This window comes from Mustela nivalis (genome assembly GCF_964662115.1).
Source record: "Mustela nivalis genome assembly, chromosome: 8".
Lineage (NCBI taxonomy): Eukaryota > Metazoa > Chordata > Mammalia > Carnivora > Mustelidae > Mustela > Mustela nivalis.
The window spans coordinates 65,768,420-65,781,396 of record NC_139027.1 but is presented as its reverse complement, the minus strand read 5'-3'; the positions used below and the strand labels follow the sequence as shown (position 1 = coordinate 65,781,396).

The window sequence follows — 12,977 nt, the reverse complement described above, 5'->3', positions numbered from 1 at the left end:
AAAGATATTTAATTTATTGTTTATTCTCAGTTATCAAAAACACTGTGGGAAAGTTGTATTCCTACCAAAAAAAAAAAAAAAAAAAAGGCTTCAAATTAAAAAAGGAATTCCTAAAACATTATTCATGAGTAAAATCACATTTAAATTAAGAAAAAAAAGAAAACTATTTAAAGGTTTGTTGCCTGCACTGACAAGCAGCAAAAACTTACATCAATCAATAAATCTTGCTTGACTAGTAATTAGGACAGAAAATCATGAAATAAGCAAGCAATATTTACATCTGTTAATGCAATGTGCACTTGTTCTTGTAAGTAACATGGTTAGTTTGTATAAATGAGACTAATCTCATTTACATTTTAAGCAAGAAACTCACCACTTGGCCCACATGTCATGTAGTGGGTAATAGAATTAGGAGCTTTGCTGCTCCCTAGACCTGCTTTTTGAATTTCTGCTTTCTTGTACTTTGTCCACATCTGCAGGAGAAAAGCATTTCATATTATTTAATCAAATGTTAAACACAATATAATTCATGAAGTTATGCAACTAACGAGCTCTTGTTGAAGGAGAAAGAATCTAACTCTGGGAAATTTATTAATCTAACAGACATCTTATTACTTAAAGACTGATTATTGCATTTTAAAAGCCAGAAATAATATGTCCTTTTAGTAGCGTCAGGTAGATTTACTTACTATGTTTATTTACTAAATGGTCACAAATAGTTTTAAAGAAAAAATAACCTTGCATGCAACCACAGAAACATCCACAATGAAGTATTTGTTTCATTTACTGAGAAAAATTTTGTAATGTGCCTACTTTCACTGTTAACAGCTAAAACTGCTTTGGTCACAGGGGACGCATTGGGTCCAGAATGCCTAACAATGTGTTTCTGATGTCACACAAATAGTAAGGGTATGAGTTCTAGAAACCCAGGGCAGAAATGTGAATGCTACTCAGTTTCACCTAAAATCAGGGTACTGAATCTCCAAAGTTTTCCAAATATTCCTTTCTGAAATTGTAGGATATTTATGGATATGTCTTAGAGGAAAAGAGTGCAGCTGCTCAATTGAGTCAGAGTTGGTTAATCTTATCTTTAAGAACAATAATAAGTTAAAATACTAGTGCATCTTTGTAAGACTTACAGCAAGCAGTATGTTGATTTTTTAAAGTTTAGAAAACACCGGCTGTATGTGATTTCTAAGGTTCTCCCATGCTAAAAATTTGTTTCCAAGGGCTATGAAGAAACATAAGGAAGAAACTGGTATTTTCCAAACTTTAAAAAGCTATGACTCCATAGCTGGTGATAGTCTCTAAAGGAAATCTAGCCTGTATTCTCACAGACAATCCCCAAGACACACGGACATGGTATGGATCTGTCTTACATTCACAGTGTATATGTTCCTTTCGAAAACAGGTTATACTATAAACTGTAGCCATTTGTATTAGAAATACTGCTTTCCTGAAAGTCTAATTTTGTAAAATAACCAGACAGTCTTAATAAAATAGCACATCATTTCTCTACATTTTGCATAAATAAATTTAATATTTTAAATTTAAAGTGTATGGCCAGATCATTAATATTTAAAAAGTTGTAATGGTTATGAAATACCTCTTGACTCAAAGTGGTAAAAAAGTAACACAAATTATTACATTTTAATCATATGTGACCCCTATCTAATTTCACTTATATTTACCATTAAGTTTTATTACTAGGTTTTTAAAAAAAAGAATAGATGCCAAAAACATTTTTAATGTTAGGACTGACAGCTAAACAACTGACAGTAAAATAGATAGATGTATTCATGGAAAATATATATTAGGTGGTACTAAAAAATATGAAAAATTTCTGATTGTGCTTATGTGATTATCTGCAAGCTGGCTGTGAGGAAAAGCACTTTAATCAAAGATAAAAGTGGAGAGGCCTAGCCCCCCTCCATGATCTTCTGTAAGTCCCAGAAAATGGCTTAATTTAAAGGATAGAAATTTCATTAAGCAAAGATTCTTTGTGGAGTCTGTTTCCTTTGGCTCAATTAATAACAATAATAATTTAATGAAACAACATGTATAGAATAGTGACTTCCTCCCCATTTAGAAAGTTACATTTCAAAGCATTCCTTTCCAGATGGCAGGCTGAGCTATTAGCAGTAATATTTAGGCTGAATCAAAATGACAAAAACATTCCAGAGACAGAGCTAAGATCTACTCCTCCAGAAGTAAGTGAATCAGGGTTATGGTTTTGTTTTGTTTTAATTCTGGGAGTCAGAGATTCAAGTTTAGCTGATTCTTCTGTAAAAGTGCTATGACCACAGCAAGATAATTTTTTAAAGTTGATGACACTGGAGTCAGACTTAGAAAACATTTTATCTTATATAGTGTTTTTTTAGCTAAAATTTTGTTTGTGATTCTAAAATTTGTTCTACTAAAAACACATCTGTTTATTTCAATTCTAATGCTATTTTAGCACAATGTACTCATTTAAAAAGCTGTTTTAAGGACAGACACATATAATTTAATAAATAGATTACAGAAGCAACAATCTTCACTACTTTGTAAACTTACTACCTTTTTTGAAAAGAAGTAAAAATGCAAACTTCCAACACATTGAGTATGATTTGATTTATTTCTCTTTAACTCTATATAAAAAAAAGAACTGGCAAGTCTAATGTATTAACTGATTCCAAGTAAAAAGGTCATCTTGAAGGAAAGATGGTACTTGAGTTCTTACATGTATCAGATGAAGAAAATGAAGAAACAACTAATACAAATGCTCCTAGTCACTGTATAAGTAACATGTAAATCTGATGGGGTTTTTAAAGAATTACACTAAATTTATGAGTATCACCAAGGTTTTAAATCTGAACAACTTTATAAATATGGGCAGTAGTTAATATTTGCCACAGAAAGTGTTAATGGAGTTATGACTATTTCCTCAAAAATAAAATGGAAGGACAGGAGACACAGTTAAATGGCAAAAGAAAATGACATCTTTTTTACATAGTTTCCTTAACACTGTACATGTGCAACAGGAAGTACACATTCCAGGGGAAGAAAGGAGTGAAGAGTTAAGGAGGAAGAGAGGGAGGGAAGGGGAGCAAAAAAGGAAGAAGGGAGAAAATGAGCATTCTTTTTTGGGAGCAACAAAGTAAACATGACTTGGAAATACCTTCTTGGTAATTATAGCATGCAACTATTTTAATATGCTTCCAGGTATCAAAGTAACAATCTCATATCAAGTGACAAGAAACGTGAAAGAGAAGCATGTATTGTTAAGGTTTTCAAAGTCATGCAGAAAATGTACAATGCAATTAATACTTCATGCAGGCTTTGGTGTGGTTACACATTCATATTTATACACATGCCATCATGTACAAGTGAATACTATGCCACAATTTAAAAAAAAAAAAAAAGCCTAGCCAAATTATACTTTTCAACAGCAGCTCTTCAAATCAGATTAGAGAAGCACAGTGCATATCAAGTAACATCAGCATGATATTGTGCAGTTTTGATCAAACACAACCATATTCATACCAAACAGTCTGATTATCCTCAGAAACCAACAATGTAGCTTCTGTGTCATCAGGATAGAAGCATGCAGGAGTGATAAGATTATGGCTATCTGTAGAAGTCTGTGGGTTACTGTTACTAGGGTTCTGATAATCAGAAAACAGTTCGTTATCTTTCTTTGCAGCTCTATCCAAAGAGGCAGAAGCCTGGTCAGTTACTCTGGTGATTGGCCTGGGAGGTAACCCACTTATGTTACTAACTAGTTCTGTATTCAGGGATAAAAACGGCTGAGATGGATGAGCCACAGTAAATGACTCCACACTATCTTCGGCTGATATTCCAAATGCATTATTAGATGTATTAACAATGGCAAAAGTTTGGTTTAGAAAATGTGACTTCTCTGTTCTTGAGTTTCTAATCTGGGTATATAGAGACTTGGGCTTATCCGTAGCTAAATCATTTTGTGCATGAGAACCTACAGCATGGGCTGAACTGTGAAGTGTATGAGAGGACCACTGGTGTAAAAGGTACTCACTAGATGCTGCAGTGATGCTGCTATCAGCAGTAGCTGGTGGTGAATCAACTGATATAGGTAGTCTACTGTCCTTGGTCAAAAAATCATGGATGCTTGTCCTTCGAGTAGTTCCTTCAGCAGTAGAGATCACACTGCTTGCACGAGGTAAAGTGGCATAAGGATTACTATCTTTTGATTGTCGTGACAGAGAAGTTTCTTTTACTAATTTTATCTTTCCTTGAGTGGCTAGTGTAGGTTTTCCTGGAGAGCTAATGAAGTAGGCATCCTCAGTCTTGCGAGGATTGGGTCTCACAAATTGTTCCGGCTTACTTGTCCGTCTATCGTGGAAGTCTCCTGGGGTTTTTCCACTTACCGACCTGGCCAGACCACAGCTAACTGGTTTGTTTTTTCCCAAAAAGTCAGAAGATACAGACAAACTTTTCATTACTTCATCTAAAAGATTCTCTTGACTTGAGGATTTTATCTGTTAAAAAAGATATCACAACAGATTAGTGAATGCAGTCAAGCCTTTACTTTCCTGATATATTAGACTGTATGATATAAAATTGCTAAGCACCCCTTAACTTAAAAAGAAGCTCTATAGTTCAGTCACAGAAACTTAACTTGCAGTGTCTATCTAAATTCAGGTCCGACTACTAGATAAAACTAACCTGTATTGAGGTAAGCTTGTTGCTTTCTTCCAAAAACTGTTGTAGAGTAACAACTTCACTTCCAGGGGAACCAGTTTTGATCTTGTGATGTGCTCGACTCTCTAATAATTCAGGCATTTTGTGCTGGAGCATTGGACTTGATCTGGTCTGTCTCTTCAAGTACTGGATTGGACTGCTGCCACTGCTGGACCAAGCCTCATGATCATGAAGCAGGCTAAACTCTCCACTGCTGTGGCTCTGTGGCCTGCTTTGGATATGAACTGCACCTGCTTTTGGAGTAAATGGTGTGTTAAGGGTTCGGTAACAGAAATGAGATTAAAACTATGTAAGTAATAATATTTGTTGACTGGATTCTGATGAATAGCTAAACTGACTTTCAAGCTTTATTTAGAAATGCATAGTAAACTGTGTTCATCTTTCATCAGTCTAACAGTATACTCTAATCTCATTTTGACAAATATTTTAAGTTCTACAAATGCAAATAATTTGCTTCCACCACTACACTCAGAGCCAAACTACAAAGCAGGCCACTCAATACATTTGCTGAATGAGTGAATAAAAAAGTAAGTAAATAATACATTTTTAAAAACTCAGGTTCAAGTAACTGTAAAACATCTCACTATTTAGAACAAAAGATGATTATATAAATTTAAAATAATTTCAGAATGTTAAAACCAGAATACAAATTCAGAAGTTAAAAATTCTAATTCTTTGTCTATGAAATCTTCATTCCGTACTTGAAGGTTTCTCTATTCATTCTGAATGAATGAATAAAAAAATATTCAATAATTTTTTTTCAAATTTAAATAGCAGGCATATAAAGGAAATTCAATGGAGATACGATATAGTTATTTAGCAAGATCTAGTAAAAATATAAAATAAAATACATCTTGTATTTTATTCCTTTTTTTTTAATTTTTTATTTTTTATAAACATATATTTTTATCCCCAGGGGTACAGGTCTGTGAATCACCAGGTTTACACACTTCACAGCACTCATCAAAGCACATACCTTCCCCAATGTCCATAATCCCACCCCCCTCTCCCAACCCCCCTACCCCCAGCAACCCTCAGTTTGTTTTGTGAGATTAAGAGTCACTTATGGTTTGTCTCCCTCCCAATTCCATCTGTATTTTATTCTTTAATGTCTGAATCATCTGACTGTTCCTGCTTTCCACTGTTGGTATGTGGCTATATAGCCTTAAAAGATTCAATTGAGGTTTAGCAACTGTACAGAATGCAAATTACTAGTTCTGGAAAAAAGCTCCCTATGTTTAATGCCATTCCTTATGTGGATTCTAACTGATAGCAAACTGTATACATACAGTATCAAGATGGAAAATACAATTCTCCATGGTTCCCTAATCATACAGAGTAAAGTGGGTCATTAAAGAACTTGGCTCAAGTTATATAATATTTTACAAAAGGAAGATTTTCTTAAATTTTCAAATCAGAAAAGAAATTACTTCATATTTTCAGACTAAATTTTTCTACTGAGCATAAGAACATGATTATGTAAATTTAAAAAAATCCTTTCTTGAGATCAGATATTTCAGCCTACTGCAACAGAGTTATAGCATTAATGATAAAATTACAACTGAGACAAAATGATATTATAATACAAAAAGCAACAGAATACATGCATTCCTTATAATCTGACAATTCTGGACTATAGGGAATAAGTACTTTAGCTATATTTTATAATCTATTAAACAACTCCAGAATCTGAGTAGGCGGTATACCTTTAAGGGAAAAAGTACTAGTCAAGGTCCATAGACATTTATGTAAAAACCTGACCTTAGAATGCATATTAAATTATGAAAAAAATCTTGAAGTAATTTTTTATATAAGTTATATGCATCCATTTGTCTGTTATACACAAATACAACTGTCTTCTTGAATTAAAAAAATTATTTCCCCTTATTTTGTGAATAAATTAAGCTAAAAGTATTTCTAAAACCCTTCTGTAATGGGAGTTCAATGTACATGCCTCATGAGAAAATTAAGGACAACCATTTTCATGACGAAGACAAAAACATAAGAAAAGTAAGGACCTACAGATATTTTTGAAGTTAAAAATTACATAAAAATATTTTATCTATGAAGATGAAAAATGGCAACCAAAGTAACTGCTCCTGTTTTTACATTTATATACATTGTATATATTGTATGACAATGTATGAAGTATAAAGTGTTCCAAGAAACTATGTTCTAAACATAGATGATTTGGATTTCATACTTTACCCCAGAAACGTCATCAATCTTCTAATTATAAAATCTGGAAATGGATGGACAATATTAATAAATTTACCTACAGCATACCTTTGACTTCATGGAGTGAAGCATTATTATTACTATTGCTAGTGGATGTTCTGCCACTATCAAGGCTGGCTGGTCTTGAAGCTAAATGAAAAAATCAGGAGACAGTGTAATAAAACTTCTAGCTAATGACATTGAACTTTTACATTCTGATCACAGAATGCTTTGAGGAAGCAATCATGCATACTTTCACAGGCTGAGCATGCCCAGAATTGAATCTTACAGATTAGAGAGCAAAAGCATTTCCAGATAATTCAGTTAGACACTTTAGAATAAGAAACTTCTGAAACACTAGTTGAGATCCAAAGAAAAGAAAATAAAGTGCATATTTAGGTTTGGAAGTGATTTCTAGATGGATACCAGAACAGTTTTGGTTGAGTAGAATGACATGCCAAAAGATGAAAAGTGCTAGTGATTAGGTCACTTACAACAGATCAAACATGGAACCTGCACACTGCAGAGATGCCACAACAGGAGGAACATGAGCATCTGCACAGTTAATGTCCTGCATTCCTATCCATAACAAGGGAAACAACTGCACATTTAACACAACCCTACCCTGTTTCTTAAAATCCTGCTTATAGATGAAATTCTCTCAATATGTTATCCATTTATATATTAATAATTTAGTTTGGCAAGATATGGTTTTGTAGATCTCTCCAGAAACTTAAAAATCTGAAATGCTCACCACTGCAGAACGTGTGGTTTCTTAGAGTTCATCCGTTATCTAACTAAATACTTTTTAAACTAATGGTAAAATGTGTTTCTCATAACTTTAACCTTATACGAAAACAGCAACAAAATTACCTATAAGCATTGTGCAGGCATACTTTATGACCAAGAGAGAGACTACTCAGATGAAGCAATAATCTTAAAAGGGGCTAAAAGGAATATTAGAAATATTAGAAATGGTAGAAGTAGCTATGAGATGCAGGTTAGAGAAAACATGCTTGCTGGCAATGCCACATTCGCCAAATCAGTGCCAGAGCCTCAGCATTCCCATTCTGTATGGAATATGTACTCTCTAAGTAAAGTTCATATCTTACCATGAACTCTTGATCCCGTACTAGAATCATCACTAATACCTTGTGGACTTATGTCTTCAAAGGATGTAGTATCTACATAAGATAGCAAAATGGATATAAAAATATTTTTAAACAAAAAAACCATTATAAAATTTCATTTATGCAGATATGGATATTCTCTTTCAATCACATGTAACACATCTTGATTTAACATATTTCACAGACTTAACCAGAAACTGGAACTAAGAATAAGAAACAGAATAGCTGTGATGAATGAAAGTTGACTTGCTTAACACCAGAAGCAGTGAAGCAATCTCCCCAAGGACCCTGCAAAGCAAAGCAAGAGCCAGGGTTGTTCTACGTGGTTTTGTTTGAAGTTGTAGTGTTTTTACTTTTTTTTTTTTAAGTTTCTATTATCACTTTTTCTCTTTCTTACTCTTTACTTGGCTTACTTTTCCTTTTCCTGTTAGTTAATTAGCTGTTTATTATGAAAGGCCTAGGAAAGATTTTAATTATTTGTATGATGTTTTAAATTTTTTAAATGATTTGAAAATTCTCTCAAATTGAATCCAGACTGTTTTCGTAAATTATTTCAGGTTGTTGCTGTCAAAAAAGTACACATGGAAAAGTCAAATTAAAATTCCTGTTGCCAACAGTTACACCACAGTGCAAAGAGCAGACGGCCTATACCTTTATTATTAACCAACTGCTTGGATCTGAAGCCTGCAGAAGAGTTGACAGTTGAAAAGTTGATGGCTGTAGTAGAGAAGGCCATAGCTCCCAATTCTTTTCTCCTTTTACCCGTTGAAATATCATCAGGAACCTCCAAATTCTCAGTACTACCTGTCCACTGTCCTCCTGCTAGGACCATGGACTGCACCAGGTCATTCATGGCTGGGATGCAAATGAAAGCAAATGAATCAGCATGGTTAATGTATCTGCTCTTATTTCTATCTTGTATTATAAATGATCTGGTTTTTGTCTATGGATTAATGCAAGTGAACATCAAAGACTATAACCATAAGGTCATTTGAATTATGACATGCATTCAGCTGAATGAAATGAGTAGGCCAAAGGCTGATAAATTTCAGTAAATATTTTTATCCCACATCCACCCCCTTTAAAGATAGGAAAAGGAATTTTACTCTGTACAACTGCCATGCTTTTGCGCAGTGATGTGCAATATAATTAGAAGCCTTCATAATGGGATTTGGTGATGACAGAAATGGAATGAATAAAGGTAAGATGGAGAGCAGTTCTTATACAGCATCATTATTGAAAATGACAAAGAGTCCTTGGTCAGAGCAGGTTACTGAAGAATTCATTTTACGAATCAAGTAAGTATACCATTCAATAAAAACCTGAAAGAGATGATATCCAAAGTGACATTTAATTTGATTATGTAATTACCCATACCACTTAAAAAAAAGTATTAATATATAAAGAATGACAAACGTTTTCAAGGGTTATAGGCCATTTTATTTATTTATTTGTTTAATTTAGTTCATTAAGAAAATAAATTCCTAATGCTAAAGGTTTTGTTATATTTTAAGTAAATTTCTTTGGGGGAAAAAATCTCAATGGCATAGAAAAAAGTTTCTTTTTTCTGCCAACTTTTAGAAGGCACTGGAAATTTATATTACATGTATGACTAAACATATGTGCATGTATATGTATCAGTGACCATACATATAATGCGAATTCAGTGCCAGTTTTGAAAAAAAAATTTTTTTTCCAGCTCCTTGAATTAGAGGAAGACTGCACTTTGCAAAATAAGAAAATTGGCACAGTCCAGAGAAAGGTTAGTGAAAAATTAGTAATGGAAGCCAGTGTAGTCATTTGAAAGAAGCTGAACTGTCATAAAGTCTTACACATGGAACGACGGTAGCAGGCCTTCATTTTGTCTTTATCCTTCGGTCTGTTCCTCAAAAAGGGCAGTCTTTTCAGTGCAACCACTTTAATGTCAGAGCATGAGGAAAAACAGAAACAGAAAAATGAAAGAAAAAAGGGAGAAGAACAGATGGGAGTTAAATGTTGAAATTAAGGACAGAAATGAATGTCTGAGTTTCAGCTATGTATGCTATACTAAAGCTATTATTCTCATGCTGCTGAGTGATAATGAAATATGAAATATGTACTTTGACACTTTAAAATACTTGGAAAGCACTGAAGACAATGATGAGGAACATATACTTTGAAAGCTTGGATTGGCTGAAGTCCTACAAAACAGGAACTGATTAGAAGTACTTACTGAAGGAACAGTTTTCCTATTAACTAGTTGTTAATAATAAGTTAATAATAATAAGTTGTCAATAAGTTGTAAAGGTATACCTTTAAAATTAGGGTTATTGGTGGGCCACAGTATACATGATGAAAATGTACAAGGCTTTCCAATTCTTTATTTTAACTTTTTAAATAAAAAGACTTCATCTTGGGGAAAAAAAAAAACTTCTTAAGAAAATGTACATTTTGGGCATCTGGGTGGCTTAGTAGGTTAAGCCTCTGCCTTCGGCTCAGGTCAAGATCCTAGGGTCCTGGGATCAAGGCCTGAATCAGGCTCTCTGCTTAGCAGGGAGCCTGCTTTTCCCTCTCTCTCTGCCTGCCTCTCTGCCTACTTATGATCTCTCTCTGTTAAATAAATAAATAAAATCATTAAAATAAAAAGAAAATGCACATTTTACAAGGGTATTCTATTAATATATATCAACAAAAACGAGGGTGCCCAGGGAATGTTTAAAACAATCTAAAGAAATTAAAAACTTTCATTATTTTCTTAAACTTTAACAAAGGAAATAGGGAATTATTTTGGGGGGTTTATTGAATTCTGGTGCATTATTTAACAGCACCAAGAAAATATTTATTCTTCAGAGCAAATTCTTTGAAAAGATGACATGAGCAATTACATTCATTTCATTTTGCAAAAGGCTGACTACAGAAAAGAGAAAAGCTAGCACTAAGCTCTGTTAAGGCTAAAAGATAAGAGGCAACTAATGCAAGCAAAAATGACAGATAAGTCTTTATTTATAACATTTTTAGGTATTTTGAAGGGCTTTTTGGATGAGTTTACTAAGAAAAACAAAGGTAGCACTGTGCAGAAAAATTCTATAAGTGAAAATTAGGATTATAACTACAGTAGGTATCATTGGCATAAAAATTAAAATGCTCACTAGAGTCACTAACATTCTTGAGTTATATTTAATCAAAGTTGTTCTCCATTAAATAGAATGCAATGGACATACAGCTTTTTAACTTACTTGACCACTATTAGGAACAGTCCTGATTTTGGCTTTTAATTTGACCTTTTTCTTTTCTAACTTGGTAAACACAACTGTTTTTAATGATTAAAAAGAAATGAACTGAAAGTAATGTAAACATGGACACTTAGCTAAAACAAAGCTGAATGGTTGCAGCATGCACATGTTGTCTTGTTTAGGTACTTCTGTTTCAACTGTTTTCCAAAGACTGCTTTACTGACAGACAGGATAAAAGGAATTTTAAATTTTCCAGTGGTGGAATGTGATCCTTATTATGTCAACTAGTTTGTAGATATACAATGTTTTTTTTTAAACAACATACTCAAATTCAGAGAACATTAGCACTGCTGGGTTTTTGTTTATTTAAAAAATTCTAAAACTGAACAACTGCAGGAAGAATATTACTGCATTCGATTCTTATTCTGGATGCTTCAGCAGGGAGTATGAAAGAATGTCAGCTTTATATTAAAAACAGACAAGTTGACCTCAAAAAAGACTGCTGTGCCTTTCTTGTGTTACAGTATCATATCTGAATTGAAATCTTTTTTTAGGGTGCCTGGCTGGCCAAGTCAGGAGAGAGCATACAACTCTTGATCTCAGGGTTGTGAGTTCAAGCCCCATGTTGGATGCAGAGCTTACTTGGGGAAAAAAAAAAAAAAAGAAAGAAAAGAAAGAAAGAAATCAATGCCTTATGAAATATCTTCTTTTAATTGGAAAAAAATTAAGTTGACATATTACCATTTCTCATTTAATAAGATGTCAGATACTTTATATCTAAAATAACATAAATTGAATTATCTGACATCTTTTTAAGGTAAAACTGATGATTTCTCCACAAGAATACGCAAGAGATTTCATGTAGACTTGAATGATAAGACTTAGGTAGCAAAAGACCCAGGTAATGATAATCTTGTGTTGGGATACAGAATTTAAACATTTTCTTGAGATTAATACACACACACACACACACACACACACACACACACACACACACACACGATGTATGTATGCATGAATACTTATGGGTTCTAGTTTTTAGGATGTATAGCTGTATTCTGAAATATACCCTATAATGAATGCCTCATCTCCTATATCCTACAATACTGTCTTTTCAGAGGTAATTCCCTTGAAGCCAAACACTATAGTTTTTTGAGAGTTTTGAGAGTTGCCATAAGTAAAGTCTATTCCTGGGGGGAAGTAATAGCTATTTTGATCTATTTACTTCAAAGGAATAGCAGTGAAATTATATAAATCTATTTCATATAGATATACCTATGCATACACACAAATACCTATTTTTTTTTAAATTTAGTGACTCTGGTGATAGTATGAGTGGATTCAAGTATCTTGTTTACATATTCTGTAAGAACATTGTTAGTAGTCAACTTCTTGGACATCTTCAAAGGGCCTGGCTTTGGATTCTTTTCTCTTTCTCTTAAAATATACTTCTTTAGACTTTTACTTTGCTCTTATTTAGTTAAGCACACCAGTAATAAAAATATTATGAATTGTATAGTTCATGTTAAGGTGTAATACTATCATATTTGTAATTAAAAAATTAAATCACAATTTTATATAAAAGCTTATATACATCAATTTTAATCGATCCTTTACCAAGCAATCCCTCAATAATTTTTATAACCTTCAGTTACTTCTAAATTACTGAGTACCATTCTCTTTGAATTCATAACTG

At 33.2% G+C, this 12,977-nt stretch overlaps 1 protein-coding gene across 9 annotated transcripts in view; it reads right to left on the bottom strand.

Annotated features, from left to right (window-relative positions):
- The window catches only part of CCDC88A (coiled-coil domain containing 88A), a 125,254-nt gene that overhangs the window by 3,532 nt on the left and 108,745 nt on the right, over window positions 1-12,977 (bottom strand). Inside the window, exons 26-32 of one of the 9 annotated variants that reach the window (XM_082743554.1) lie at window positions 9,902-9,985; window positions 8,721-8,924; window positions 8,052-8,123; window positions 7,009-7,089; window positions 4,687-4,955; window positions 4,037-4,499; window positions 374-473 (exon numbers count right to left, since the gene is read on the bottom strand). In XM_082743554.1, the coding sequence (XP_082599680.1) occupies window positions 409-473; window positions 4,037-4,499; window positions 4,687-4,955; window positions 7,009-7,089; window positions 8,052-8,123; window positions 8,721-8,924; window positions 9,902-9,985 (1,238 nt within the window). In that variant the 3' untranslated portion in view covers window positions 374-408. Of the gene's footprint in view, window positions 1-373; window positions 474-2,598; window positions 4,500-4,686; window positions 4,956-7,008; window positions 7,090-8,051; window positions 8,124-8,720; window positions 8,925-9,901; window positions 9,986-12,977 lie in introns of those variants that run through there. The other 8 variants (XM_082743555.1, XM_082743556.1, XM_082743550.1 and 5 more) reach the window with 8 other exon arrangements.